General features: G+C 39.7%; 1 protein-coding gene across 1 annotated transcript in view; it reads left to right on the top strand.

Moving 5' to 3' along the window:
* The window catches only part of LOC106530535 (sodium-dependent phosphate transport protein 2A), a 5,414-nt gene extending 4,568 nt beyond the window's left edge, over positions 1-846 (top strand). The window contains exons 11-12 of the mRNA XM_014026176.1: positions 166-449; positions 554-846. Of these exons, the coding sequence (XP_013881630.1) occupies positions 166-449; positions 554-846 (577 nt within the window). The remainder of the gene's footprint in view (positions 1-165; positions 450-553) is intronic.
* The last annotated feature ends 244 nt before the right edge of the window (positions 847-1,090 follow it).

Genomic DNA, 1,090 nt, shown 5'->3' with positions numbered 1-1,090 from the left:
GTGCACTTCAACTCGCCTAGGGCACCAAAATGGCTAGAGCCAGCACTGTTTAAGGGAAATATAAACTCAGAATGAATGGGAATGAATGATAAACATAAAACCTACATTATATTGCCAAAAGTATTCGCTCACCTGCTTTGACTCACATACAGTACATTTACCCAGGTACCGCTGGTTTGCTGTCCTGTACCTTCTTGTCTGTTTCCTGCTGTTCCCGTCCCTTGTGTTTGCTCTCTCCATGGCCGGCTGGAAGGTGATGACTGGGATTGGTGTTCCAGTCATTACACTGATTATATGTGTATCRATTATTAACATCCTCCAAAGACGGATGCCCACTTGTTTGCCACTCAGACTACAGAATTGGGACTTTCTTCCTATTTGGATGACCTCATTGCAGCCCATGGATAACCACATTACCAGGGTAATCCTGTGGTTTGGAAAAACAAGAGGTACTCATTTTTATAATTTTGTGTTYCATACATTGTGATTATGACTCACTACTTTTGTATCAGTTTCCAAACACCAAATTTTCTTGTTGTTTGTTTGTTTCTAGGTTGGTGTTTTAAGAGAAATGACCAGCCAGTAAATACATTAGAGAGCAATAATGTGAACCCTGAAAGAAAAGTAAGAAGAAAATGCAACGAGAATGCAAAAAACCAAGAGACAGATGGAAAGTGCACAAATCACAGAAAAATGAGCAGTCATAGAAGTTGTGATTTAGAGCTTATAGAAGGAAATCTTTCTGATATCCCAACACACAACAYGTTTTTCAGAAACAATGTGCATCAATCCACAGAGGAACACTTTAAAAATGGGTGTGCTCAGCTTTATAGCACTCACCTGTAGTTCTATCCTCCTGACTACCAGTAAATGAAATTTGTCCACTGTGGAGGTCATTTGTAAACCTGAAAATCTCTCACCCATACTACTGAATCAACTCCTTTGGCTATCTACAGAGGACATTTAGGGCTTTTCAATGATACCAGATTTGTAGGGGTGGGGCTTTGGTACCTTTCTTTACCTCATTCAGAAAATGGGTGTCCATTAGTGAAAGCACATTTTATGGGAAGAGGAAAGTTAAATGCTTAAT

Source organism: Austrofundulus limnaeus, unplaced genomic scaffold, assembly GCF_001266775.1.
Source record: "Austrofundulus limnaeus strain Quisiro unplaced genomic scaffold, Austrofundulus_limnaeus-1.0 Scaffold532, whole genome shotgun sequence".
NCBI lineage: Eukaryota > Metazoa > Chordata > Actinopteri > Cyprinodontiformes > Rivulidae > Austrofundulus > Austrofundulus limnaeus.
The sequence above is the reverse complement of the archived record's forward strand: the minus strand, read 5'-3'. Positions and strand labels throughout refer to the sequence as shown.